Genomic DNA, 26,123 nt, shown 5'->3' on the forward strand with positions numbered 1-26,123 from the left:
TATTTAATTGTAACATTGTTAAAAAATAATATATATATATATATATATATATACAGGGTGGGCCATTTATATGGATACACCTTAATAAAATGGGAATGGTTGGTGATATTAACGTCCTGTTTGTGGCACATTAGTATATGTGAGGGGGCAAACTTTTCAAGATGGGTGGTGACCATGGTGGCCATTTTGAAGTTGGCCATCTTGGATCCAACTTTTGTTTTTTCAATAGGAAGAGGGTCAAGTGACACATCAAACTTATTGGGAATTTCACAAGAAAAACAATGGTGTGCTTGGTTTTAACGTAACTTTATTCTTTCATGAGTTATTTACAAGTTTCTGACCACTTATAAAATGTGTTCAATGTGCTACCCATTGTGTTGGATTGTCAATGCAACCCTCTTCTTCCACTCTTCACACACTGATAGCAACACCGCAGGAGAAATGCCAGCACAGGCTTCCAGTATGCGTAGTTTCAGGTGCTGCACATCTCGTATCTTCACACCATAGACAATTGCCTTCAGATGACCCCAAAGATAAAAGTCTAAGGGGGTCAGATCGGGAGACCTTGGGGGCCATTCAACTGGCCCAACAACGACCAATCCACTTTTAGGAAACTGTTCATCTAGGAATGCTCGGACCTGACACCCATAATGTGGTGGTGCACCATCTTGCTGGAAAAACTCAGGGAACGTGCCAGCTTCAGTGCATAAAGAGGGAAACACATCATCATGTAGCAATTTCAAATATCCAGTGGCCTTGAGGTTTCCATTGATGAAGAATGGCCCCACTATCTTTGTACCCCATATACCACACCATACCATCACTTTTTTTGTTCCAACAGTCTTAGAGGGATCTATCCAATGTGGGTTAGTGTCAGACCAATAGCGGTGGTTTTGTTTGTTAACTTCACCATTCACATAAAAGTTTGCCTTATCACTGAACAAAATCTTCTGCGTGAACTGAGGGTCCTGTTCCAATTTTTGTTTTGCCCATTCTGCAAATTCTGTACGCCGATCTGGGTCATCCTCGTTGAGATTGTAAGGGTGCCATTTGTGAGTAGCTAATATCCGCCGAAGGGATGTTCAACTAATGCCACTCTCCAGTGACATGCGGCGAGTGCTACGCTGTGGGCTCTTGCTGAATGAAGCTAGGACAGCCACTGATGTTTCTTCATTAGTGACGGTTTTCATGCGTCCACATTTTGGCAAATCCAACACTGAACCAGTTTCACGAAACTTAGCAAGCAGTTTGCTAACTGTAGCATGGGAGATGGGTGGTCTCGTAGGGTGTCTTGCATTGAAATCTGCTGCAATGACCCGGTTACTGCGTTCACCAGATATCAACACAATTTCGATCCGCTCCTCACGTGTTAACCTCTTCGACATGTCAATGGCTGTGAACAAAGAGAAACTTGTAAATAACTCATGAAAGAATAAAGTTACGTTAAAACCAAGCACACCATTGTTTTTCTTGTGAAATTCCCAATAAGTTTGATGTGTCACATGACCCTCTTCCTATTGAAAAAACAAAAGTTGGATCCAAGATGGCCGACTTCAAAATGGCCACCATGGTCACCACCCATCTTGAAAAGTTCGCCCCCTCACATATACTAATGTGCCACAAACAGGACGTTAATATCACCAACCATTCCCATTTTATTAAGGTGTATCCATATAAATGGCCCACCCTGTATATACATATATATATATTCAGATGCAAAACCAGCTAAATCCATCTGACGTCTTTCTTTAAAAAATGCATTTAGGTTTCTATGTAAGTACCGGTACTTCTGATTGGGCTGAGGTCGGTAGTTTAGCGAGTTTGAAGAAAAAGTATTTGATGGACGTATAATATTTGTCGAGAACATCCACTCAGTATCATTATCTCATTTTTGACCGAGATGGCTTTTAGCTGGTTTTGCATCTGAACTCTTCATTTATATATATATATATATATATATATATATATATATGTATGTATATATATATATATATATATATATATATCAGTCAGTCAGTAAAACGAAAAGACCGTTTATTTTTCAATTACACGAGTGCCAGACTCAGAGGTATGGAAGGTATTTTCTACCAAATTTAAATAAATTAATTAAACGATAAAAATGAAAATGAAAACCAGATTAACAATTTCATTATAGAAAACTATACGCAAAATATGTGCCAGAATTGAAAATAAAATGAAAAGATTTAACTTTCATTTTATTTTTCACTGTGACAACGCATTGTCCATGTCAATTTGAAAAATAAAATGCAGTTGGTGATTTGACTTTTCATTCTCACTGCAATCTCGAGGCAAGACTGCCAATATTAAAATGGAAAGCCAAACGTGAAAAAGAAAATGCAAATACATTTTTACAAAGCCTTTTACTAATGTTCACGCAATAATAGTGACACAAATCAAATTAAAATGTAAAGTTTAGTTTTCATTTTATTGTCTCTTTTATTTCACACTTTTCATTTTCGTTTTCATTTTCAAAGTCAACCTGTATGCAAATTCTATGTTAATCGGCATAGAGTGTCTGAGGGCATGAGTGGAGAGCGTAGCATGTAGTGATGGGAAGTTTGGATCATTTTACCGACTCGTTCAGCAAAATAAACAAACCTTTTTTATCATTTCGTTCATTTTAGCAAAATAAAATTAATGGCTTAATTTCAGCCATAAAATTAAAATTATATTATCACTGTAATGCGATTTGATAACTTTAATGTCTACACTTTATTAAAGCTTATTTCAGACATTAAATTCTGCAGAATAGTTTGTTGATGGGACATTTCAAGACTCACACCAGTAGATAAATGCAGTTGTCAGTCCCAAAAACTGACAGTGTGAACGTAGCCTACAAATAACCTACAGGGAACGTTCGATCAAGGTTATAAAATAGAACTTAAAAATAACCTACAGGGAATGTTCTGGGGAGGTTCTTTTAGATAATTAAATTAAACCTAAAATAATCTACAGGGAACGTCCCTAGAAAGTTCTCATTTTGGTCTCATTTGGTTTGACGTCCATCAGGGGGTCAGAACCAGGATGGAACGCCACTGGTGTAGTGTTACTTCTAACAGTGAAAATGAAACCAATTTTTTCATCATTTTCATGAATATTACAGCTGATACTTATGCATTTAATAAGCATTCAAGAAGATAAGTTAATAAATAATTAACTATATGAGTAGGATAACAAAGTACAACTTTTTTATATAGTTTTGCAAAAATATAAAATCTATTCATGTTTCTGTCTCTTTTTGTCTTTGCTTCAAGCTCAGCATGAACCCCCTCACTTCTAATTTAACAGAAGAGAAAAGAAAGCAGCTCTGTGGTTTGCTGGGTGATGTGGAACTCACTCTTCTTTATAAAGCTTCAGTCCATGGATATAAAGCTTCTGCCTTCCATCAGCGATGTGACCGTCAGGGTCCAACTTTACTTGTAGCCTACAACCGTTCAGGCTACATCTTTGGTGGATACACCAGTGTAGATTATGCTCAAAGTGGACAGTATATTACTGATCAGGACATATTCCTGTTCAGCTTTCAGGGCAAGATCCCTGTGTGTATGTAAATTAACGCTGGACATAATGCACGTCTTGATGATGCTGGAGGGCCCAACTTTGGCCAACAGTTGTTCTTTTGCTACAACAACCAACCAGCTGTGTACAATCAGATAGGAAATGCATTCACTTTTAATTCAGCAACGATGTATGGAAATGATACTCAACTAAATGAATGTGAAGTGTTCAAAGTGGAGAAGTCAGTCATCAGTAAAGGTGTTTTAATATGCACATACAGTCATGTCATGCAAGATGTTTGAGACTCTTTAAATAACCTCATTCCTTATTGTTAACATTTTATTTAATATTTGCCAGCTTCTCAAGTGAGTGCTGAGGAAAAGCCATGGAGGAATGTTCTGTGGACAGCAGAGTATGTTTTTTGAGATCTCTTGAATGCCCATTTTCTACTGTAATTTGTTGAAATATAAAAACATGATCTGTTTTGTAGTCGAAGAGCACAACTCATGGAAAATATCAGAAAACAAAAACCCCTGACGACGTCTGTCAGCCATTTTCGAAACCTAATGATCGGTCCTGTAGGTGCTGGAAAATCCAGTTTCTTTAACTCCATCAACTCCATCTTCATGGGCCGCATTACCAGCAAAGCCATTTCAGGATCTGCAGGCACTAGTCTCACCACACAGGTACAGATTTAACAGGATTATAGTGTTTTCTTTTAAGAGCTCAATGAACGTCTCTAAGTTTCAGGTCTTGAAGTGATGCTCTTCTTGGTTGGTAGTTTCGCACATATCCAGTGAAAGATGGTCGTGCGGGAAAGCCGTTGCCATTTGTGTTGTGTGACACCATGGGACTGGAGGAGCAATCAGGTGCAGGACTGGATATTGAGGACATCAGCAGCATTATTCAAGGTCACATACCAGACCGCTATAAAGTAAGAGCATAAAGATGGTTTAGCTATCTCCAAAATTAGTTTAAGTACAACCTGAAGGTTCAGATTAAAGCTGTTCTTTTATATACTTAATCTTAAATACTCTTGATTCAGTTCAACCCCATCACACCATTTCAACCTGATGAGCAAAAGGCCTCCAAACCTGCATCTCTACAGGAGAAGATCCACTGTGTGGTGTACGTGATAGACGCCACCAAAATCTCCCTCATGTCTGACAAACTACAGGAAAAGCTCACCACCATACGCAGAAAAGTGAACTCACTGGGTAAATAAAACAACCGCATTTTTAAATATATCAAAGATTAATTATAATTTAGTTACTAACACAATAATTAAGGTATGTTGCACAACTCTTGTCTATGCCAATTTTTTCAAGACTAACTAATGGTTATTACATACACATTTTCAGGCATTCCCCAAATGGTTTTGACAACAAAAGTAGATGAAGCATGTCCTGATGTGGAGAAAGATCTTAAAAGCCTTTATGTCACTGCATACTTCAAGACGAAGGTGAGACACGGTCACATGATCACAGGAGCTGTTCCTACAGGACTCAGCATGACTTGTTGTTTATTCAAAAAGTGAATTTCCAAAACTTTCACCCTCTCCTCGCTGGTGGAATGAGCTGCCAAGATCCATCCAAACATCACAACTTTCATGAAGCACCTGAAGAAACACCACTTCTTCAAGCACTTAACCACTCCACTACCACCAGTGCAATTACACAAAATCCTAAATGAGATGTTGTTTTGTCTGTGCAGGTTCAAGAGGTGAGCTCTCGGTTGGGTGTGCCGGTGTCTTGTGTGTTACCAGTGAAGAACTACAGTCAGGAGCTGGAGCTGCAGCTCAACTGTGACATCCTGCTGCTCACCGCTCTACAGCAGATGCTCAACTTCGCAGACGACTATCTGGATGATGTCTGTCCCACAGAGGACAAACCTAAATAGAATGCTATATTTTGGGATCTTGACCAAAAACCATTCAAGAAGTTGCAAATATGGCACTTTCATGTTACATTATAATCACTGTTGCTTTTTCTTTTGTGCAAGTCATTTAAAACTGTGCAAGATGAAAATAAAAATTAACAATTAAATATACATGTTTCTAAGACTAAATTACTTTATATAATTACTACTCTATATTTAAGAATATATTTAATTAAATATATATTTAAATTCCTAACTGAATAAATTTAGTATTTTTTTAACTAAAAAAACAAAGACTACAGTCTTTGGAACAAACTGATGTATGTATAAATCTGTCATGATGTCACTTAATTAGCTGCAGACATTCATTTTCACACTTTACAGAAACCCAATCACAGAATAAGATGGAAAAAAAAATGCACGCAATTTAATTTCAGAGCTATAAATTTCAAACGTCATTTAGCTGAGCTTTAGGTTGTTTGTCTTTTATTAGAACGAATTAAGCTTAAAAAACTTTATAAAATTCTAAAAAACTCATTTTTACTTTTTAAAAAAGTTTTACGTAAAGAATTGAATAGCACTTTTATTTAAACCCATGAGATGATTGCTGTGGCCTAACAAAAGTTTTGTTTTTACATTGAGCGGGTCACCAAAGCGCATGTTGATATTACATGGCCAGACAAATATGAAATGCTAAATACTTTCTCATCAACTATTATCGTACGCTTCTTCTTGTAGAATACATTAATCATGGCTGAGATGATTGTTTTACGATGGCATCGGTAACTAAAACTTGTCAAAAATTTCCACACTCACACCACTAGATGTCATCACAACGTAATATATGAATGCATCTTTAAATATTTCGCAGCATAAACGTTTTCTTTTAGTTTATACAGAGCTCCAGATACATGAATAAAAAAGCGTATTCTTGGCTATAACATCGCACTTTCTTTCTTACTTTAAAAGATACATCCACCTTTTGGATTTGGATTTTCACCTTACTTTTAGCCTACAACCATTCTACATCTTACAAATAACCTTACTAAATCTTTATCAATTTAAAATCTCTTAATTTCTTCAGAAAAAAAAAAATGTGTTCATTAAACTGTGATAACGTGGTACTGCAGCACCTCAGCACCCTATGACTCTAAAATGTTTCTAAACAGTACCAAATTAGGCTTCTTCAGCTTAAAACAACTGCAGAATCCTTTTTGAACTCCACTTAACTGGTTTGAATCCTGTCTCACAGGTAGGTCTTTCAGGGTTGCCTGAGGAGGGGCGGTATCCAAGGCACATCAGCTGGTCACAGGGGTTTCTCAGGGATTGAAATTGGTCAGAAATTTTGAAGTAATCTTTGATGACCAGCTGACTTTCACTATCTATTGCTGTTTTTACCACAACACAACTTGGAATACACAACTTGAAAAATAGACCACTAATACGATGTCACATTATGCAGCTTGTGGTTGTAATTTTCAGTCGAAGGGCAGCAAGAGAAGCGATGTAAGTCTTTTCTGCTTTCCTAGCGATAAGAAGATGAGAAAAGAATGGGAAGATGCCTGTAGACTTATAAAACTTTCCACGTCTTTGTTCTCTTCACTTTAGCTCTGATGCCTTTGAGGCCTTTAGTAGACCACAGCTACTGAAAAAGCTAAGAAATGGCAAAGACAAGAAACGCTAGATGCCATCCTGGCAAGATGTAAACATGCTCATGCTTGTCACAATGCCACAGACACTGAAGGAGTTTATCAGTTCAGATTTAGAAAAAATCGATGGTACGGCATTTGGTTTAAGCCTATACACTTATATCCATCACCACCTGTAAGCTCTCGCAGTAGCTGCCCAGATAGCACACGTACGTCTGCAAGATGTCTTTTAAAGATCACTTGATCTGGAAAGCATCTGTTGTTTGCAAACATCTGACAGACATCTGTAAGATGTCAGTTTTACAAACATTCTAAATCATAAACATCTTAAAGACATCTAATAGACATCCATCTGATAAGAAATGTCCTATAGAAGTATTGCAGATGAGCAAACACTCTAAAAAATACGTCTTCCAGATGTAAATGCAGATGTCAAATAGACGTCTCTGTGATGTATATGTGCTATCAGGGTTTATTTATTTTCCGAGTTGTGTTGCGGTAAAAATATCAACATGTAGAACCAGTAGCTCACGGAGTGCAGCCATTTGACATCATTGAAATAATGGCGCCCCCCATAGTCCAAAATATGTATAAAACGATGTGGATTTTTAAATAACTTAAATCTTTCATGGGTTTTCTATATTTAATGGCGCCCCCATAGTCCAAAATATGTAACCCATGAAGAATGATGCTCTGTTGTATTATTTTTCTTGCTCCTAATACTAACAAGATTTAGTATTAGTATTTTGTATTTGTATTGAATTAAATTCATTTAATTTTGACATTTTTCTTAAATATAATTGATAAATTACAGAAAGATATCAGTTATTAAATTGAGCATGTTACAGCACAAAGTTGTGAAAGCACCCTCACGTCTATTAGGCTACTTTCGTTTTGTATTACTGCACATTTAAATCCCTTGTGGTTTAGAGCCAACGTCAGTGTTGTAAAAAAAAAAAAATCGAAGAGATGAATGATTGTATTGAGATATTTTATATAACAGTATGACCGTCACGCCAAAGCGAGCGTGCTGTCAAACGTTACGGACTTCCTTGTTGTTGATTTACAGACCAAACGAAACGGAAGAGGTTTCTTGCTCTACAAAACGTAAGTGACAAAAGTTTTTAATCAACAGCAACTCTCTGAGCAATGCACACAATTCGGTTTAAAAAGTTTTTTACTCAGTGTTTCTTCCAACAAAAGGTTATTAAATAGCAATGAATCGAACGAGTTAGCTTTTCAGTGTTCGGTGCATTCGGTGTATATTTTGAGTTTTTTTGTGAGAGGCGTTCACATTTATATACAGGCTAGCGCCTCTCGAACTGGTATGCAGCTATAGTAAAATCTAAATAGGATGCGTTAAGAATTTCATGTTTTTAGTCTAAATGGCGTTTTAAATGACCGGATTTGTATATTAAAGTCTTTATTTAAAACTAAAGTTAAAAATTCATTAAGTCAGTTGATAGGAACGATCAAAATTAGTGACTCGCTTAGCGGTTTCAGGCTTTCTTTTAATATGGTGAGCGTTTGCCGCTCCTGTAACAAATGCTTTTGACAAAAACTTCTGGAACTTCTTCCCAAAACTCCACCCACACACGAGTGCACAGACTCGTTCTTGAGAAGAACAACAGCTGCTTAAAGTCCCCATTCAAAAAGAACACAAGAACAGAACATACATGCACCTGAACAGAACATAACACATTTTTAAAATTAGTTTCTACTTCTTTTGGCACAGATGCAAAAAGCCAAAGTTAGAAAAATCAGCACAGAGACCCTCACTTCTAATTTACCTGAAGAGCGAGGAGAACAACTTTGTGCCATACTAGATAATGTGGAACTGACTCTTCTCTACAAAGCTTCAGTTCATGGATATAAAGCTTCTGCCTTCCATAAGCGATGTGACCGCCAGGGTCCAACTTTACTTGTAGCCTACAACAATTCAGGCTACATCTTTGGTGGATACACGAGTGTAGATTATGCTCGAAGTGGCCGGGAAATTACAGATGAGGAAGCTTTCCTGTTCAGCTTTAAAAGTGGAACCTCTAGCTACATCAAAATTAACAGTGGATATAATGCACGTTATGATGACGCTAATGGGCCAAACTTTGGTCAGCAGTTGTACTTTTGTCACAACAACCAACCAGTTGTGTATCATCAAGGAGGGCATGCATTCAGCATCAATACTTCATCAATGTATGGCAATGACACTCAGCTGAATGAATGTGAGGTGTATAAAGTGGAACAGGGTAAGTCAATCATCAGCTTTATTACAATTTCATGTATTTTACAAAAATAATCTTATTCAACTTATTTAACGTCATGCGGACATTCATATGTTTGTTCAACAATTCCCAGAGCCTGAAGTCAGTGTTGAGGAGAAACCATGGAGGAATGTTTTATGGACACCTGAGTATGTTTCTTTTTTATCTCTCTTTTGCTAATTTCCTATGCTAATCTGAAATAATAAAACTGATCTGTGTTGTAGACGAAGAGCAGAGCTCATTGGATTGATCCAGAACCACAAACCACTGATGACGTCTGTGAGTCAAGTCAGAATCCTAATGATTGGTCCTGTAGGTGCTGGAAAATCCAGTTTCTTTAACTCCATCAACTCCATCTTCACTGGTCATGTGACTACTAAAGCCATGTCAGGATCTGCAGGCACAAGTTTAACTGTACAGGTACAGAATTTAGCAGGATTTTAGAACTTGATTTTTGAACAAAAAACAACAAACGTCCCACAGTGATTTCCTGTTTACTGGTAGTTTCGCACATATCCAGTGAATGACGGTCGTGAGGGAAAGCCGTTGCCATTTGTGTTGTGTGACACCATGGGACTGGAGGAGCAATCAGGTGCAGGACTGGATATTGAGGACATCAGCAGCATTCTTCAAGGTCACATACCAGACCGCTATAAAGTAAGTGCACAGGTTCACATTTTTGGGTTTGGAAATGTATATTTATTAGTTTCTATTATTCTCAATTCAGTTCAACCCCATGGCACCGTTTCAACCTGATGAGCAAAAGGCCTCCAGACCTGCATCTCTACAGGAGAAGATCCACTGTGTGGTGTACGTGATAGACGCCACCAAAATCTCCATCATGCCTGACAAACTACAGGAAAAACTTGCTTCCATACGCAGAAAAGTGAACTCACTGGGTGAGTGAACATATTTACAGAAATCTTGTGATTATTACAAAGAAGGTTGTACATGTGACGTGCCTTTAAACGTACCTCAACAATTTCAGGCATTGCTCAGATCGTCTTGATGACCAAAGTAGATGAAGCATGTCCTCTAGTGGAGGAAAATCTTCAAAGCCTTTACGTCAGTTCCTACATCAAGTCAAAGGTGAGACGTGGTCACATGATCACATGGTCTGTTTCTACAGGCCTGAGATGTTGAGTGAGATGTTGTTTTGTCTGTGCAGGTTCAGGAGGTGAGCTCTCGGTTGGGTGTGCCGGTGTCTTGTGTGTTACCGGTGAAGAACTACAGTCAGGAGCTGGAGCTGGAGCTCAACTGTGACGTCCTGCTGCTCACCGCTCTACAGCAGATGCTTCGCTTTGCAGATGATTATTTTGATGATATACGTTCTGTGGAGGGCAACCCTAAATAAAGTTCTTTCTCAGTACTGCTGACGACAGATTAGAAAAAGGCCAAATCGAAAGCACTGTGATTCATTTACATAACACAAATTCTCTGTCATTTGCTTTTATGCAGAAACATTCTCTACTCTTATGGTATAGCATTTCATTGAGCTACAAAAAAGTTTACTTTTTATATCTTATATTAAGCATACAGTTACGTCAGTACACTTGGTCTTGAAACTTTCACTCAATTTGTGTAATTTCTCTGTACTTTTACTTTTTTGCTTCTATCATAGTGTATTTTGAAGGATTGTAAATTCTTCATTTTTGTTATTACGTCCTGTGATTTTATGATCTGTATGAGGACTAATAAAGTTTGACTGTTTTGTAGGCTTGGCAACAGGGAAAGCACTTGTAGCACTGATTGTTTAAATAGACTAGTTAACATAAAAATATAATCAGTATATAAACTTAAAATAAACTAATGAAAATCTGCTACCCACCTTATATATATATTGTTACATTCCCTGTGCCATGATTAGGTATAAAGTATAACACTAGAATGACATAAATATAGGCATTAAAAAGAAAACACGGTTTTTGATTCTGTGCCTCAAGTTTCTTTCATAACTGTGCAAGATTAAAATAAAAATAAACACTCTGACACTCATGGTATCAATTATTTTTTTATTACTTTTACATAGAAAATATATTTAATAACCCATTTTAAAGTTTCTAAATCATTAAAAAAGACGTTTATTAAATTAATTCGTTTTCAACAAAACACATTCGTTGGAATCGAACAATAGAATTTAAGGCAATGACGTTTATTTACCTGAATGCTAAAATCGTGTAGTTTTATACATACTAACTTTACAGAAACCCAATCGCGGAACGGAATAAATTGAGAAAAAAAAGGGTTCTGCGTAACGTACATGATACTGTAGAACTGTCGACGCACGTTTTGCAGACGAAGGAAACTGCTGGAGTGAAGCCTGTGATACACGAAGAGTTTTTCAGTGTCTCACGCTACCAAGGTAATGTTCTTAGACGATATACATAGGGTATATTCAATATTCTGAGCAAATCTGATACATTTTGAAAGTAAACAAGCAATTCAATCGTAATGTTTTCGATTATCTGAGTCAAAATGATTAAATTATTAAAGTGGTTTCACAAATAAATTATAGTATAAAGTATAACATAAAATCAAGCAAGCTGGTGGTTTGACGCAAAAGTACAGCATATTGCTGTAAATTACAGAGGCGGGATTTTCTTCAACTGTCATTCCGGAGCAGCAATAAGTAGGATTCAGGGATGTAACGATTACCGGTTTGACGATAAATCATGATAAAATTCCCCACGGTTAGTATTACCGTTTCATATTTTAATTATCATTAAAACTGTATTTGATTACCGCGATTTGAACAACTGATGACTGATGATAAATACATACAATACAGCATAAAGCACAGTTTTAAGTAACAGTCTCATTTGCGCACGGCACGCAAAATAGTTTCGTTTTGTGTGAAAAGTCGGCGGATGTTTTAAAAGGCATAGGCGCAAATCCCCACGGAAATACACAAGATAGTGTCCATCCATTTTAAGCAAAAGGAAAAACATTGCAGCTTTTACGACTTTGTTCTCATTTTCAGTTCATTTGAAGCCATTTTGGGCGTTATTTTAATGGCAAATGTCATTATTGTATGACAGGGTGCCAGCACGAATCCTCTCGGCTTGCAGCTGCCTTCCTCTCCCATATGATCAGATATTACATTTAGGCCCTCAAACATTGTCCTGTATACGCGCGAATAAGTGTTTATTGTAAACAGATATTTATTAAATAATTTTATTTAGTGAAGCGCAACCCTCAAGGAAAGAATGTGTGTATTATTTGGTAACTAATGTATTTGCAGTCCTTACGTTTCACTTCGCAACTGGGGGTTTGGCATCCACCGGCAGAAACACAAATCGGGAATTATAAGGAATATTTGAATGAATGAATTATATGAATCTACCCCTAAGGTTCTGACTTTCTTCAGAAAAGATTCAACGGCATTTTGTTTTCACCTTCGCTCCATGTAATATCTAAAGCAGTGTTCTTAATCGCAATGCTGCTTTATCCACGGAGTTCACGGGAGATGTAATAAAGATGTAATCTAGTGTCATACAGTGGATTTACAGATACTTACATTTACATTCAGCTTGTGTGCAGTTTTTGTCTGGCCAAAAAAGGGACCAAATTTGCATGCCCTGCTGTAGCCTAAACATGGACTGGTTGATGACCGGTTGAATTAGGAGACAATGTTGCCTCCTGTGCTGAAAACCCTTTCAGAAGGGGAACTGGTTGCAGGAATGCAAAGGTATTTCCTGGCCAGTGAAGACACTCTAGGATACTGCTCCTTGTGAGCCTTCCACCATACTATTGGATCAACTTCACTGTCAGCGTTGCTTAAGAACAAGTAAGACTGTAGCTCCATGCTGACGGATTGTTGTTGTTGTGAGGCTGGATCTGTTGGCGCTGTGTTTCTTTGTGCTGCTTTGAAGAGGCTCCTAAGGTTTTTCGAGTCTTCTTTGCAGGACTGCTACTGCTAGTTGTAGTAGGGAGACTTTCCTGTGAAGGACAAATCATGTTTATTTAATCACAGTTTAGTCATGTTAAAAATAACTTATTAACAATTTAAACAATTTTGTACATTGCAATACACAGTAAATATATAGCTAGAGTTACCTCAACTGTTGTTAACTTTGGCATCTCATCTTGTAGTTTGTTTTGGACAGCAGTTTTGTTATCTTCATCGACGTAAGTCATCTTAAACCTGGGGTCGAGGGTTGTGGCTATGTCAAGGAAGTCTTGTGTTTTTTGGTCTTGATATTTTTCCTCCAGATACCCCACAATCTTTGATTTGATTGTGCAAATAAGGTCAGAGTCATCTTCCTTAACAGCCAAAACAAAAGACTGGAAAAGGTGGAGAGCAGGTTTCACAGAAGAGACACTGACATACTGCTCTCCTGAAAGAGCATCTGTGAAGTCTGCTAGTGGGGTGAGAGTCTTGTCCACAGCCTCCAGGTCTTCCAGGTCTTGCCATGTTGGCAAGAGGTGCCTAGCCTTGCGGTCAGAAGACAGGACATGGGTGATGGCAGCTTGCTGCTCAATATTCTGATCACCATAGCCTGCCTAGATCCCCACCTTGTCGAACACTCCGTCTTGAGCTTGCGGTCAGGTAAACAGAGCTGTTTTTGTGCCTCAGAAAGCTCCCTCTTCCTCCTCCAACTGTAGCTGAAACACCCGACAAGCTTTTTGCACAAACCCATAGCACGTTCAGTTCGTGGGTCCTTCATTGCATTCTCTAGAAGAAGAAAAAAAATCAGTTAACAAGTCTGAAGTCTTAAACACACATTTATAAATGGTATACATTTGGTGATGTAAATAAGGAATCCACTAGAATTGGGGCTATTTGTTAGATTAGATATACATTATAGCTAACATAGACTTTAGGTTGACCAGCTAAGACCAGCCTGGCTGACTAGCTAAAAGAAGCTAAGACCAACCTGGCTGACCAGCTAAAACCAGCTAAGACCAGCCTGACTGGCTTAAACCAGCTAAGACCAGGTTGACCAGCTAAGACCAGCCTGGCTGACCAGCCAAAAGAAGCTAAGACCAGCCTGATCAGCTAAAACCAGCTAAGACCAGCCTGACCAGCTAAGACCAGCCTGGCTGACCAGCTAAAACCAGCTTGACCAGCTAAAAAAAGTGGTCAAAACCCCTCTAAAACCAGCTTGATAAACCAGCTATGACTAGGCTGGGAGACCAGCTTAAACCAGCTTGACTTAGGCTGTTCTTTTTTCAGCAGGGATTTGCAGTATTAAACACGTATATACCGATTCATCAGGCTCCGAAAATTCTTCAAAAAGAACACAAAGAATGGTCTTCTCAACTGCCATAATTGCAACTCTTGCGTCATCAGAACAGGGTGTTTACAGTTTTTTTCAGTTGCTAACATCCTTTTGTCCTATCTGTAGTCACATTTTCAAAACTCTAAACACAATAAGCACAACATCCGTCTGTTGTGACCAAACCATTAACGCAATTTGTGTTGTTTTCACACAATATGCAGTCAATTACCACGTTTCTAAAATGCATACATTTTCTTTTCATACAAGCTTACCCAAAACCAAAATCATGGATCTTTTTAGTTTTATTTGCAAATGCTTAAACACAGCATATCAGAAATGAAGATCTAATGTTCCAAACCTTAAATTCAGTATAAAGCTTCTACGTCTGCAACAACAGCAGCTCAAAAGTATTGAAAAATATTTCTTTATAAAATATTTTAACAACTAATAAGCATTTTTAAGTAACAGATCAATGAAATATTTAGAAATAGCTGATTCCATTCTCATTTAGAGGAATAAAGAGGTGTTGAAGCTCTTTCCATTACATCAACATAAAAAGACCTCTTTGAATTGGTTTTGTGGATGCAGAACAACACAAAGAATCAAGGAGCGAAAAAATAATGTCTGGGAGAGGGAGAGAAATAGTTGTAGGAGGTAGAGGAGTAGTTGGACCAGAAAAGGGGAGAAGAAAAGGTAGGGGAGAGGAGTAAGAATGTGTGCTGGACTGGGCATTTTTATGCTTGTTTTTTTTTCCCTTACACATGTGGAACCTACGAAAGCTTATGTCTGCCATGGAATATAAAGGGTACAGGGGAATTGTGACTTTTTATCTCACAATTCTGATAAAGTCTGAATTGCAAGATGTAAACTTGGAATTCCAAGAATATACGTCCGAATTGTGAGATAAAAATGGTCACAATTATCATATTTTCTTTTTTTTTCTGTGACGGAAACAAGCTTGCTTAGTAACCAAAGGCCACATATGTTGGAATTTCTGTTGATCACTGGCATCAGCTATCATAGGGCACCATCCACATCCAACCTCGACCCACTGGAAAGCAATTGTAATCAATGTTCCAATATAATTTCTGCATAGAGGAACCTATCTTTTTCTATTGTACATTCTATAAAGTAATGATGACTCATTCAGTTTTAGATAGTATATATCCAAGAAAGAACACATTCAACACCTAAAAATGTAAAATGGGTTTCTGTTTAGGGTAAAATCAAATTACAAAAAAACAAACAAACAAACAAAAAAAACAAAACAAAAAACAAAAAAAAAAACAACAGATTTAAATATTGTCTGTTATATTTGGCAAATCAATGCAGTTTTTGCAAAGCCATCAACTGTTAGTATTTTGACAGTCACTGTGATTGACTATATGTTTCTGTTGGATAGAAACTAGTGGTAATGTTTTGACCGAATGACTCGTTTTTGAATCGGGTTTGCTGTGTTTTGATAGAGTTGGTATATGTAGAAGAGGTATTCAGCATTTTGAAATGTAGAGTTTGTATTTATTTAACAAAATATGGTTTTGGCCAGAAAATTAACAATTTGGCTAATTGTTTGATGTAGGTGTGTTGCTGTGTTAAGAGTTTAGAAAAAGTACTTCAAGTATTGGTAAATGCTTGTTAGCAATTGAAAAAAACTGTAACCAATAACAAACCAGTTCTCTAAAATTCCTCATACAGTGCTGTATGCAAAAGCAAAGTTCTGCCTAAGGGGTGATTCCTGTGTTTGTCTTTTTTTTTTTTTTTTTTCTATTTTCACTTTTGTGCATCTGCCATGTACAAACATGTGACAGAGATCTGTAAGATGTCACTTTTACATACACTCTAAATCATAAACATCTTACAGTAAAGAAAAGTCTAAAAAATAAAAAGTCTATTTGACACCTGGTATGAAACGTGCAGATGAGCAAACACTCTAAAAAATAAATCTTGCAGATGTAGACATAAAATAGACGTCTTAGAGATGTACATTTACTATCAGGGATATTTCTTTGTATATGACTCTGTAATGTGTTTTTTTCTTTTCTTTTTTCTTTTTTTGTCCTATCCAGTCTCTTTCAGTCAATATCTCGCATACAATAATGTGTACATTTGTACTTTTGAAATGGATATATGGCACACATAAGAACGGCAGCCTTCTGAATTTCAATACAGTAACTGTCATGCAAACTATTGCCATAGCTTACACCAGGTAATGCTAATAGAGTACACTGTTTGATTGACAACATGACTTAAACATTTTGACTATCTTGTTTGTGAAAAATGACACAGGGCTTTTCATTCTGATGGCACTGATATGTTCATTGACATGCATACTTACTTTTGATAGATGAACTAAAGATTTTGAGTAAGTTACAGGCTTTTGCAGGTAATCCATTGTGTTGTGCTGTTTGTACAAATTGTTTTGAGAAATGCACATACTTCTTTGCAAATGTTAAGGATGATTTGAGAAATGCACCAAAGCGACTGAGAAAAACTGTAAAAAACAAACAAACAAGCAATCCTAGCCCAGACGAGGGGAAAAGTAACTCAAAAGTAACACAACACGTTACATAAGAAGTACATAAAAAGATAGATAGATATATAAATATATAAAGTGTAAGATTTAAATTAATGTTAATTTTAAGTTTGTCTTTGGCTTCCTTGTTTGTTTGTTTGTTTGTAGGCGGTGTCACTGTCCAAAGTAATGTCAACTGTTATTTCTCAGAGCCGTGTTATTTTATAGGAGTTTGACGACCTGCTGTACGAATCCTTCTCGAAGAGCATTTTCAGTGTTTCATCACAAAGATACTACAAGGTAATCTTCAAAGTCAATATAAATATCATAAAGGTTAATATTCAATGTTCATGTTTTAAAACTAAGTTATTGAATTGCGGTGATTAAATAAAAGCCAGTTTTTAATGATCAGTTAAATGATTAATGAATTATTTCTTTGTCGTAGCCTACATTTTAGTTTCATTTCTAGTTAAATGGTCTAGTTCCTGTCAGGGCATCACTACTACCCCATGCAAACCATCGCCGTAGGCAAACACAAATGAAGCCTTTCATGTGGCTCCACCCTGAGCTGCGATACCTGTTCGCAAATAATGTTAGCTTCTACATCTTAAAATGTTAAAAACGCACTTGTTTACGTAGAAACGTGCTTTAGTTAAAGTATGTAGTATCAATGCTGTTAAAATTTGTGTTAACTGTAATAATTCAGCAAATGCTGACTTTAAAATGTACTTGGAAAGATAACATCATAAATAACTGACTAAATAAGAATTAATACAAAATAACAACAAAGTAAATTAAATTGTATGTGTTATGTATACATAAAAGATCTTTAATTCATATTTGCATGTCTTTTTGTCTTGGCTTAAAGATGCAAAAAAGGATGGAAAAGCTCAGCATTGCTCCTCTCACTTCTAATTTAAAAGAAGAGCAAAGAAAGCAGCTCTGTGACCTGCTGGGTGATGTGAAACTCACTCTTCTCTACAAAGCTTCAGTTCATGGATATCAAGCGTCTGCCTTCCATCAGCGATGTGACCATCAGGGCCCCACCTTACTTGTAGCCTACAACCATTCAGGCTACATCTTTGGTGGATACACCAGTGTAGATTATGCTCAGAGCAGGAAGCAAATTACAGATAAAGAGGCTTTCTTGTTCAGCATTCGATGTGGAGCCACTCTCTGCATCAAAGTTAACAGTGGATGTGATGCACGTTATGATGATACTGGAATGCCCAATTTTGGCCAACAACTGTACTTTTGCTACAAGAATCAACCATGTGTGTACGATCAAAAGCAAAATGAATACCCCTATGGCGTAGTGAGGGCAACAACCAACCAACTATATTTGCATAATCAAAACACATATAATAAAGTGAAGGTTGATGCATTCAGTTTTAGTCCTGCCACACTATATGGGAATGACACTGAACTGTGTGAATGTGAGGTGTATAAAGTGGAAGAAAGTAAGTAATTTCTTAAAAATAAAAATGTATCACTTACTCTATTTTATGGACACATGTACACTGTAAAAAATTGCAATAATATGGCATGATAAACATCATTTTTATTAATTGACTGTATTAATAAGAATGAATTTTAATAAATGTCCATAAAATGTCCATAAAGTTGCTGCATAATTTCCTGGCAGAAAATTACCAGTACATTTTCTGTTGTGTACAGTACATTATATACATTTATGACTCCATTCTTTTAAAATGTGTCGTTAATGTTACCGCCAAAAAGAAGTTGTATAATAAAACTAATACATAATTTTCCAGTTCCTCAGATCAGTGCCACGATGAAGCCATGGAGAAATGTTCTGTGGACAGATGAGTAAGTATTTTAGTCAAGTTATTTTACTGCCGATTTCATGCAGGATTGTACAATAATAAAATTGTGATCTCTGTTGTAGACAAAGAGATGAGCTCATGGAAATGATCAGGAATCATAAACCCCTGGTGACGTCTGTCAGCCGTGTCCGAATCCTAATGATTGGTCCTGTAGGTGCTGGAAAATCCAGCTTCTTCAACTCCATCAACTCCATCTTCATGGGCCGCATTACCAGCAAAGCCATGTCAGGATCTGCAGGCACTAGTGTCACCACACAGGTACAGATTCAGTGAGATTATAGTAGAGCTCAAGGAACGTCTCTTAATGACTTCAGGTCTTGATGTGATTCTCTTCTTGGTTGGTAGTTTCGCACATATCCAGTAAAAGACGGTCGTCAGGGAAAGCCATTGCCATTTGTGTTGTGTGACACCATGGGACTGGAGGAGCAATCAGGTGCAGGACTGGATATTGAGGACATCAGCAGCATTCTTCAAGGTCACGTACCAGACCGCTATAAAGTAAGTGCACTCACACTCTTAAAAATAAAGGTGCTTAAAAGGTTCTTCACAGCGATGCCACAGAAGAGCCATTTTTGGTTCCACAAAGTACCATTTAGTCAAAGGTTCTTTAAAGAACCATCTTTTTCTTACTTTTTTATAATCTAAAGAACCTTCTCTCACCACAAAGAGCCTTTTGTGAAACAGAAATGTTCTTCAGATGTTAAAGGTTCTTTATGGAACCATTTAGACTAAAAAAAGTTCTTCTATGGCATCGTGAAGCATCATTTATTTTTAAGAGTGCATCTCCATAATGAGTGGCTGAAATATAAACTGAAGTTTCTGATTAAAGATGTTATTTAATATACGTCATCTTAAATCCTCTTGATTCAGTTCAACCCCACAGTACCATTCCATCCTGATGAGCAAAAGATGTCCAGACCTGCATCTCTACAGGAGAAGATCCACTGCGTGGTGTACGTGATAGACACCACCAAAATCTCCCTCATGTCTGACAAACTAGAGAAAAGATTTGCTTCTATACGAAGAAAAGTGAACTCACTGGGTAAGTGAGCTGTTATGTCAAAGAATAATTATAATCTACTGACTAACTCCTGTTTTATTGCAAATATTCCATGACTAACTAATAATTATTGACATGATTTCAGCCATTCCCCAGATGGTTTTGATGACAAAAGTAGATGAAGCACGTCCTGAGGTGGAGAAAGATCTTCAAAGCCTTTATGTCAGCTCCTACATCAAAACAAAGGTGAGATGCGGTCACTTGATCACAAGCTGTTTCTACAGGACTTCACAACAAAAAACAAAGTCACTCCCCAAAACCGTACCTCTCTCTGTTCATCTCTGGTGGTATGAGTTTTCAGCCCAAACTGTGGAAACCATCACAACTTTCATGAAGTAGCTGAAGACACTTCTGCAACATTTATTCACGCGACAAACTAATAAACGCACACAAAAACATCATCTTATTTTTCTTGTCTGCATTTCTACCTTTTTTCATACTGTAACTTTCTGATAAACCTAGCATTGTATACTATGAATATTGTTCACTCTATGATGAACTGCTTCAAGTATTTGTGATAGTATCATTAGTATCATGTAGTATCATTAATGCTTAAATGCAAATGAGATGTTTTGTCTGTGCAGGTTCAGGAGGTGAGCTCTCGGTTGGGTGTGCCGGTGTCTTGTGTGTTACCGGTGAAGAACTACAGTCAGGAGCTGGAGCTGGAGCTCAACTGTGACGTCCTGCTTCTCACCGCTCTACAGCAGATGCTCAACTTCGCAGACGACTATCTGGATGATGTCTGTCCCACGGAGGACGAACCCAAATAAAGTGCTGTGTATTATAGACCTGATTATAAAGTGCTGTGTATCTTGATCAGCACATCTTAAGTTAAAATATTTTATTCTGTTCTGTTTGGATGTTCTAGTTTATTTATCGTCATAGAAAATCCATTCAAAAAAATGCATATAAGGTACTTGTATACTTTTCAGGCTTTTGCTTTTGTCAGTTGGTTGTTTACTGTTGTTCCATGATTATGAGTTAACAGAAAAAAAAAAACATGGAGAATTCAATATGTTAAAACTGTATAAGCATTATATATATAATAATACAAATAAAACAACAATAATGACACACATACACATTATATACAGTATAGGCCCAGTATATATTATACACAGTATACACACTCATCAGTGGTGAAGAAAGTGACAAAAGTTTGAACTCGCATGTAATTTTGCTCATTTCTGAGTTAGGTAATTTTGGAAGGATTTACTATATATGTATATATGTATATATATATATATATATATATATATATATATATATATATATATATATATATATATATATATATATACACACACACTTTGCACACGTTTTGCTTCTGGATTTATACTGAAATATTTTTTCACAGTTCTTGCGGCTGAGGCTATAGTTTCAGAGACATCAAAAGCAAAAGCTTTTTGAATCATTTACATTACTTGATGAAAGCTTATCACACACTGGTCACTCTCTGTCAGTTGCATTTATGCAGAAACATTCAATACTAGTATACTTAATGGTCTTGCAATTCACTGAACTACAAAGAAGTTTACTTCTTTTGATTTTTTTTTATATTAAGTATATGCTTGAACAAATACATATTTTTTTAAACTTTCACTCAATTTATGTAATTTATCTGTACTTTTTACACTTACGCTTCTAGGAAGGAAGAATTGAAGGATTGTGAATTCTTCAATAGGGTCTGGCTGCAGACATGCACTTGCATTTTCAGACTTGCACTCTCAGACAAGACCCGCAAATCTGTGGCCACAGAACAGCAGAATATGAATATGAAAGTCTTGAATGAGCAGTAACAGTCCAATCACCATTGTTTCGATGCCAGAACAGGGACGTAGACAAGAATGGCAAGAATAATGAACGTAGTGGTCTTCATTTACTCTCAATATCTGAGCCACTGAAGACATGAGGCGCCACGTAGGATTTAAATCAAACTTCGCTTATCAATACATACATTAAACACGTGCATATACACCTATAAATTACTTGCATATACATGTATACTGTTGGATGTTCAAAATATATATATATGAAATACACGTGCACACTAATATGAAATCCATACCAATACATCTTTTATTAGTAATGAATACATATACACTTGTGAATAACTTGTAAATACATATAAACTTAACGCATGCATACGCTAATAGACACTCGCTTATACGTATAAACTTGATCCATGCATATACACCTACAACAACACGCACATATACATATAAACTCGCTGCATGCAGACACACCTGTACATACTCGCATATACATATAAACTTGACCCATGCATATACACCTAAAAACACTTGCACATACATATAAACTCGTTGCACACATATACACTTATAAAACACTCACACAGACATACAAAATAAATTTCAGGTAAGACGCATGCTTGAGTTGTGTATATACATATATGCAAGTGATTTCATATGTGGATGTGCCTGAACTTTTCAGTGCAAACGGAAGGCATTTCAGTGTAAAAGAAAGCAGCGGCACGTCCGGCGGAATCTCCAGATGCCGGGGCATTTTAAAACGCTTAACGTGACTTAATGCATTAAAATAGTGTTTTAAAAAGACATTTAATATAGCATATGATGTAGGCCCGGCCCTAACCAATTTGGCGCCCTAGGCAAGATTTCAGGTGGCGCCCCGTTGCATCGCAGTAAATTCCACTGCTAGTGTACATATACTCATAAGAAACTTAACAGCTTTGTCTTGGACATTCTTTTATTTAAATAAAGCAATTGCACATTCAAAATACTTAGAAAGAATTAAAAAAAACAATTACAAAAAAATGAACTGAACATATGAAATACAATATAAATAGCTTACATAAAGTATTAGATTTAAATACTTCCAAAATAAAAAGTGTAAACAAGTGACATTAACTTATAAATACAATATAAATACGGAACTGTGCAAAATAAGATATTAAAGAAACGAGTAGGCACAAAAAAATACAAGGATTTGAATAAAAATAAAAAAATAAAAAGATGATCTTACAAAGACCTCTAGTGGTGTTTTTGGTACTGCCTTAATTTAAAAACTACACCATCACCTCCTCAATCTCACATAACCTGCTACAGCTTTACTCTCCTGGTTTTTCTTGCAGCAAAGTCATCTACAACATCATCATATGACAACCGATTTGAGACCACAGTCGTCTCAGTGGACTTGCCATTATAAGCATAAACCATGTGGTCTCAAATCAGTGCCCTAGGCACCGTTTAGGGAATGTGAAGCTATTTTCTATTTGAAATGGACCACTGTGAACAAACTCTGTTCGTACCTTATCAGTTAGAGGAGATGGCCAGTCAGCCGGGTCTATTGGAGTAACAGAAGGTCCGCTTGATGCTGCTGCATCACTGCTTGGTTGTGCTGCTGATGTGGAGGCGACAGGAGGATTTGCAACGGTGGGACTGAGAAACCTCAGCAGCGCATCTGAAGACAGAAGAGGAGTATGTGACACCAGTCTAATAATAAACACACGATTTCAAGAATAAAATAAAATGAAATAATATAAATGAAAAACCTAGAGATACATGCATGATGTAGACTATACTGCATAATATACAATGTAATTTTTCTGATATACAAATTATATTAGTAATTCATATATTAGTAACAATTTCAATTTTATTGTCATTACAGTGAAATGCTAATTAGCAGAATGCAAAGAATGAGTAAACTGCAGTATACTATACCATGTGGGAATGCTAAGTTATGCTCTAACATTAATGATGTGCACTTTAACACTGATGTAAAGTTTAACATGATAAACGCACTTCAGACAATATGAACTGTAACACAACAAACAGCTAGGCTTACAACTATGGAAAATGAAGAGCATTTTGATTGACTATTACAAGCTGGGAAAACGTCAGATAACTGTGTCAATGCAATTAACGTTATAACACCTGCTGAATAGATCTAATATTTACACATTTGCCTGAGGAAGGAATGATGGGGGTAGTTACATTACTATTTTCCATAACGACTAGGCCCTTCCATAACATTAGCTGACGTTAAAACTAACAGATAGCGCTAGCTATTTATTAATTAGCAAACCACGTTATGCTAATTGTTAATAGCGTTATCAATCATCGTTCGGAAACAGCAAAATAATATCACTGACATCATCTTTACCGTAACATTACCTCTGTCTTTGTCGCGTTTTTCCTCCTCTTCTTTTTTTCCTCCCCTGGGCACCAGACAGTTTGGGACGTTTTGACATGTTGAGCTTGTTGAGCTTGTTGACCCATCAAAAAACGACCACCGTGTAGCAGGTACAGTCTGATTATTCGGAAGAGGGAGGGCGTCTTAGGCAAGTAGGCTATATTATTATTATTATTATTATTATTATTATTATTATTACTACTACTACTACTTAGTAGACTTTGCTATGCAGTTAAATTAATGTGGGCTTAAGAATAGTGGAAGTTACACTTTTTTTTCTTCCTCCATTTCTGGCGCCCTTAGCATTTGCCTATACTACCTATGCCACGGGCCGGCCCTGATATGATGTACCAGGGGCGAATTTCCACTGGGCACTTTTCAAAATCCCGTTCAGCACCGCGGAGAGTTCGCGCGATCGTTCAGACAAAAAAAAAAGTACGCGCACGCGCCTTCAAAAGCAATTTCAATACCCCGCGTTTAGAGCGCGACTCCCCAATGCGTGCAAATTAGGCTACATAACATATTTAGGATGTTATTAGTATGTAGGCTGTAATAGGATGTGTAACTGTCTATAGTTCTGTATCATGCTTGAAAATTTTTGGTCTCTATTTAAATTGTTTTAACTATGTTCTGTTCTACTTTCTGAGTATGAATTATCACATGCAGTAAAAGCATGGGCGTCGGAAGCAAAATAAATGTGGGTGGGGAGTATATGCCATTTTCTGTAGTGTGGCGCCTTTTACTATGTATATTACCTCTGCGTACTAACGTGACAAAACTACAAAACACAGATATGTAGGTATGTTTTCAGTGGCGTAAGCGATAAAGCGAATGACTGGGGTTTTTTGACGCAAACGACCCGAGTTCGCGTTCACCTATTGCCGAAATCGTTCTTCTGCCTTTTCACATCTCATTTTACATCGGAAAGGCATTTGTTTTCAATAAACATAAAAATGAAGGAAATAATCTAAATGTTTGAATAAAGTATCGGGTAGGATTAGGTGCATCTGAGCAGCAGATACACTCAGATGCTTTATTTACTCTGCTGTGTTACATAAGTGCAGCAGGCGCGAATATTCGCTAAACACACATAGTAAAGACAGCAAGCGGTCAGGACCGTGGCGCTAGCTTCCTTTGAAATATGTTTGATGACTGCGCCTGATGCGCCCGCGCCCGCTCCGTCCACTCCTCCACCCCTGATGTTGCCTGTTTAAACGCGTGAGCATGGAGCCTGATTTGCACGCACTGGGGAGTCGCGCTCTAAACGCGGGATATTAAAATTGCTTTTGAAGGCGCGTGCGCGTTTTACTTTCGGTTTTGTTTGAACGATCGCGCGAACTCTCGGCGGTGCTGAACGGGATTTTGAAAAGTGCCCAGTGGAAATTCGCCCCGGTACATCATATGCTATATTAAATGTCTTTTAAAACACTATTTTAATGCATTAAGTCACGTTAAGCGTTTTAAAATGCCCCGGCATCTGGAGAGTCCGCCGGAAGTGCCGCTGCTTCCTTTTACACTAAAATGCCTTCCGTTTGCACTGAAAAGTTCACGCACATCCACATATGAAATCACTTGCATATATGTATATACACAACTCAAGCATGCGTATTACCTGAAATTTATTTTGTATGTCTGCGTGAGTGTTTTATGGGTGTATATGCGTGCAACGAGTTTATATGTATGTGCAAGTGTTTTTAGGTGTATATGCATGGGTCAAGTTTATATGTATATGCGAGTATGTGCAGGTGTGTCTGCATGCAGCGAGTTTATATGTATATGCGAGTGTTTTTAGGTGTATATGCATGGATCAAGTTTATACGTATAAGCGAGTGTCTATTAGCGTACGCACGCGTTAAGTTTATATGTATATACAAGTTACCCAGCAAGCAATAGCCGTCATTTCACCGTCTCGGTTAACTATAGACCCGATATAGTCCGGCTATGTGTGACCCCCTTCTAGCCCAAAAACCTTGAATTTGGATACATGTCATTTTTTTGG

The 26,123-nt window shown here is 37.1% G+C and overlaps 2 protein-coding genes and 1 pseudogene across 3 annotated transcripts; all 3 read left to right on the forward strand.

Moving 5' to 3' along the window:
- Window positions 1-3,281: 3,281 nt before the first annotated feature.
- On the forward strand, window positions 3,282-5,418 carry LOC127153384 (interferon-induced protein 44-like; annotated as a pseudogene).
- Window positions 5,419-8,004: 2,586 nt separating this feature from the next.
- On the forward strand, window positions 8,005-11,293 carry LOC127154024 (interferon-induced protein 44-like). 2 transcript variants are annotated; one of them, XM_051095398.1, is made up of 8 exons: window positions 8,005-8,153; window positions 8,782-9,292; window positions 9,402-9,456; window positions 9,532-9,727; window positions 9,812-9,964; window positions 10,035-10,206; window positions 10,296-10,396; window positions 10,476-11,293. In XM_051095398.1, exons 2-8 carry the CDS (start codon window positions 8,782-8,784, stop codon window positions 10,659-10,661), a joined length of 1,374 nt encoding a protein of 457 aa, XP_050951355.1. In that variant the 5' UTR covers window positions 8,005-8,153; the 3' UTR covers window positions 10,662-11,293. The 2 variants fall into 2 exon arrangements, with proteins under 2 accessions (XP_050951355.1, XP_050951357.1); XM_051095400.1 differs by having other exon boundaries at window positions 8,037-8,153; window positions 9,163-9,292.
- A 6,628-nt stretch (window positions 11,294-17,921) lies between these two features.
- Window positions 17,922-20,718, forward strand: LOC127153385 (interferon-induced protein 44-like). Its single transcript, XM_051094446.1, has 7 exons — window positions 17,922-18,501; window positions 18,817-18,871; window positions 18,951-19,146; window positions 19,234-19,386; window positions 19,759-19,930; window positions 20,034-20,134; window positions 20,533-20,718. The coding sequence occupies exons 1-7, from the start codon at window positions 17,922-17,924 to the stop codon at window positions 20,716-20,718; spliced, it is 1,443 nt and encodes a 480-aa protein (XP_050950403.1).
- The last annotated feature ends 5,405 nt before the right edge of the window (window positions 20,719-26,123 follow it).

Source organism: Labeo rohita, chromosome 22, assembly GCF_022985175.1.
Source record: "Labeo rohita strain BAU-BD-2019 chromosome 22, IGBB_LRoh.1.0, whole genome shotgun sequence".
Taxonomy (NCBI): Eukaryota; Metazoa; Chordata; class Actinopteri; order Cypriniformes; family Cyprinidae; genus Labeo; species Labeo rohita.